This window comes from Mizuhopecten yessoensis, unplaced genomic scaffold (genome assembly GCF_002113885.1).
Source record: "Mizuhopecten yessoensis strain PY_sf001 unplaced genomic scaffold, ASM211388v2 scaffold10771, whole genome shotgun sequence".
NCBI classification, from domain to species: Eukaryota; Metazoa; Mollusca; class Bivalvia; order Pectinida; family Pectinidae; genus Mizuhopecten; species Mizuhopecten yessoensis.
Genome location: NW_018408713.1, coordinates 745,868 through 750,361, shown reverse-complemented (window position 1 = coordinate 750,361; position 4,494 = coordinate 745,868). Strand labels below are relative to the sequence as shown.

Genomic DNA, 4,494 nt, shown 5'->3' with positions numbered 1-4,494 from the left:
AATCAATCAGTATATTAACCTGTAGGTATATAATAAGAATCAATCAGTATATTAACCTGTAGGTATATAATAAGAATCAATCAGTATATTAACCTGAAGGTATATAATAAGAATCAATCAGCATATTAACCTGTAGGTATATAATACAAGTCAATCAGTATATTAACCTGTAGGTATTTAATAAGAATCAATCAGTATATTAACCTGTAGGTTTATAATAAGAATCAATCAGTATATTAACCTGTAGGTATATAATACAAGTCAATCAGTATATTAACCTGTACATATATAATAAGTAAGAGTCAATCAATATATCAACCTGTAGGTATATAATAAGAGTCAATCAGTATATCAACCTGTAGGTATATAATACAAGTCAATCAGTATATTAACCTGTACGTATATAATAAGAATCAATCAACTACTGGTATATTAACCTGTAGGTATATAATAAGAGTCAATCAGTATATTAACCTGTAGATATATAATACAAGTCAATCAGTATATTAACCTGTAGGTATATAATAAGTAAGAGTCAATCAATATATCAACCTGTAGGTATATAATAAGAGTCAATCAGTATATTAACCTGTAGGTATATAATAAGAGTCAATCAGTATATTAACCTGTAGGTATATAATAAGTAAGAGTCAATCAATATATCAACCTGTAGGTATATAATAAGAGTCAATCAATATATTAACCTGTAGGTATATAATAAGAGTCAATCAGTATATTAACCTGTAGGTATATAATAAGAGTCAATCAGTATATTAACCTGTACGTATATAATAAGTAAGAGTCAATCAATATATTAACCTGTAGGTATATAATAAGAGTCAATCAGTATATTAACCTGTAGGTATATATAATTTGGGCTCGGAACCCTAGCAAAGTCTTGGTCCTTACCAAAATCCTACACCCACTGGTACGATTCCATATGCCACATATTATACTGCACATATGACTAAAACTATTAATCATCTGAGGACAAAAAGTCAAAATCATTAAAATATATTACGAGGTAGAGACAATGATGTGTTCATTTAGTTTTATGTATGCAATAGCCATACTATTGGGTTATAAATGCAGCCAATTATGAGATATAAATTTATGATCTTCATAATATCTTCCTCTTGGTGTCCAGTATAACAATTTTTACAATGCAAAAGTAAAACTCAGTGCAATGACTGGTTGAAATTTTCTAAGCTAATGGAGGGTTTGTTATCTATATATAGCAAAACTGGAAGAGAGAAAAAACATTATCTGTATCATTTCATGTTGTCTTTAATTATCTAAGGATCAAATTTGAGGCTGGCATGGATACATATTATAACAGGGACTGATCAACATTAATATTTTGAAATACTGAACTGTCATTTGCATTAGACTATATTAAGCTAACAGCGTCATATTTTCTTTTTATCTTTTAAAGTTATATGTGAATTTGACAAATGGTTCGATTTGAATATGACCTGGTTTAAAAATCAAATGTGAGATCCAGTTGTTTCGATTTTGCTGGCCAGCTTTACACGGTCTGTCACCTGGAACGCTTGATATCACATGCAGCAGCCGTGCTTGAATCATATCTATAGGACATGTACATATTGACATGACCTTGAGACTCATTTTTATCATATTTTTTTAGTTTTTACGATTTTCTTCCTTAGAATCATTCAACAATGGAATGGGTCAATCAAGCTGAACACAAGTTTGGAAACACTCAAACTTAATTATCTAATTCTTGTAAAGATTTTGTTTAGAAAAGTTACAAATACTGACTCAGGAATTGAGTAAAGGATATATGCATGTTACTGTATTAAAAATTGGGAATTTTTCTTCTCCATGTTATTTGATCATTTTTGATTCTTAAAGTAGATGGCAAATCATATGGACGTATTGGTTCGTAATGCTACAGACTAAAACTTGATTTGGTGATAATGTAATACACCTTTCACTGCAGTGTCTACACAAAAAAATCATGCATCTAAACAAACTAATTGTGCTAAAAATGTGTCATATTTTTTCACAGTACACTCTCACTACAGGGAAACTGTTGGTGAAGATAAACGTTTAGATTGATCCAAGAAGACTACTACCTACATATATATAAGCTTGGCTGATGGGAAAACTTCAAAAGTATTTTTATTATGTTTTCTGTTGATTTCATATTTTAGCTAACATATTTTGATCAGCATAACTGATAGGAGATCAAATAAGAAAACATTTACATAAATAAGGACATTTTATTAGAGTTATACAGCTCGAGGCTGATCTGAACGCTGAAGGCACCAGTTTGGATTTTGCATATACAAAGATACATGTATTCACATTATAATTACTATATATATCCAAACCATTTTAACCCAATATGCAAACAAGTGCTATCAAAGTTCAGATCAGCCTTGTTAACTCATTCACCCCTACATATTTAAACTGGACTTGCCCAGTTGATGACTTGGAAAGGTTCAAATGTGACTTTAGGGGTGAATGGGTTAACTTTGATCATGAACACAACCATTCAGATCTTACTAGGGCAGTAGTTGTTAAGCCTAACTTCAGAACGACAGCTAGACGATTCTGTTGTCATCTTTACTACATACATGTATTTGAGTAAAATTCAGTGACTTTACATGTTTTTTTTTGCCTTTTTCTTCATTTATCTCGCAGACATGAAATATTAAAGTGTTTACTTTTCACAACTCAACAAATGATGATATTAACAAACTAGCATACTTGCCGACCCTCCCTATTTAGGAGGGAGACTCCCGAATTTGGACCCTTAAATATAGTGTTTTCCAAGAGTGAATTTGTTTAACAGTTCCTATATTCTAAGGTGTAATGATTACATCTAAAAGAACAACTCAAAATATGTCATTTATAGGGTTATTTTGTCTTGAAGGGGGGGGGGGGGGGGGGGGGGTATACACACATTTTACTTATGTTTTAATTTTGAGCTTGCAGAATCTCCCCATGGAAATTTCAAAAAGTTGGCAAGTATGAACTTGCAGTACATTGTAGTGCACATTGCACTGAAACAAGCACAGCACAGGAAAGGGTCTCCTCGAGTACGATGCACTTAACTGCATTTATACACTGTGTGCACTAATATTCACAAACACTGTGCAATATAAGAACTATTTTGATATATCCTGGACACGATTGGCCACATCCGACCCTTCACGATACAGTACAGTACTTAACCACCACGTCAATCAGTTTGATAACACAGGGACCTGAGAATCTGTTACAGAGCTCTATATTTGGACCTAAACTAGGCCTAAGGTGTTCAGAGTATTTTTTATATGAACTTATGTTTAGATAGATAAACATTGGTAGAGTCATTTTTAACGAAAGTCGATCTAAAGCCCTAAAATATGTAAAATTATCAAGTTCCTGACTGTGGTTGATAACAAACCCGAAGAGAGGGGGAATTAAACATCAAATTACCTATCATGTTGTGTCAGTCAGTCGGCTACGTGGAGAAGTCACGGTTTTGACATGTACATATTGTCCGAGTAATTAGCTGTTGACCAGTACAAATTTTCCTAGTTTGGCGAGTGTATTTAAAGTTGTTGTATGCTGACAATGTCCAAACAGTGATGTCACTGATGGAATTTTCTCGCCTAACACTAGTACTGTTAAAGCTGCGTTAGCCTAGGTAGTGACTCATAATACACTGTAAACAACTTCCCAAACCAATTAATATGTGGCTCCATTAACGTGTAATATACTTACCCAGCATCCGAAATTGAAAAAGAATAATAGATATTTCACAAGTGCGCTCACAAACGTATCTTCTTGGCTACAACAAGCCATATTAAAGGTGAGCTTCTGTCAGCTTTCAAAAGATGACAGTATCCATCAACGGTGTTGCATCGCTTTTCACCCCGGAACTATTTGTTCATTGGATGCAAATCGCACCGGAAGTAGCAACATTTATAAGCATCTTTAAAGATGCTTGCTACATGATATATATATTTCTTTCAATGACGATGATAACCAGATGATATGCTCCGTACAATTGCTGTAGAGCTTGATATTGGGGAAATGTTTGATGAAGGAATGAAAAATATCAGTTTGTCTTGTTTTATTTGTGGATCTAAAGTCTGCGTTTGGTCGTCGGTTTCGGAGCGTTATTCATTTCGGTTGTAATTAAGATATGATAACGAGACCTGAGTGACCAAGGACGATGATGTTTATGTAGACGTGTGCACATAGTCTGTATACAGACAAAAAAAAATGGAAATCCGTCAGGAGAGTGAAAAAACATGTTACTGTATATATATACCTAACATCAGAGACGTATAATGTATTATACGTCTCTGTATTATACGTCTCTGCTAACATGTGTATTAGAAAATAGATATGTAACAGGGATATATATATCTTTATTGTGTGTAAGTCTTTGAATGGATTTATGAAAGATCTTGGTGTAAGGAACCTTAAATGGTTGTTTGGTAGTATTGTTGTGTTATGAAATAATGTTATGCA

At 33.1% G+C, this 4,494-nt stretch overlaps 1 protein-coding gene across 1 annotated transcript in view; it reads right to left on the bottom strand.

The window, feature by feature from the left end:
- Positions 1–3,888, bottom strand: part of LOC110462306 (tetraspanin-33-like) — a 20,888-nt gene extending 17,000 nt beyond the window's left edge. The window contains exon 1 of the mRNA XM_021516220.1: positions 3,739–3,888. Within this exon, the coding sequence (XP_021371895.1) occupies positions 3,739–3,819 (81 nt within the window). The 5' untranslated portion in view covers positions 3,820–3,888. The remainder of the gene's footprint in view (positions 1–3,738) is intronic.
- Between the last annotated feature and the right edge of the window lie 606 nt (positions 3,889–4,494).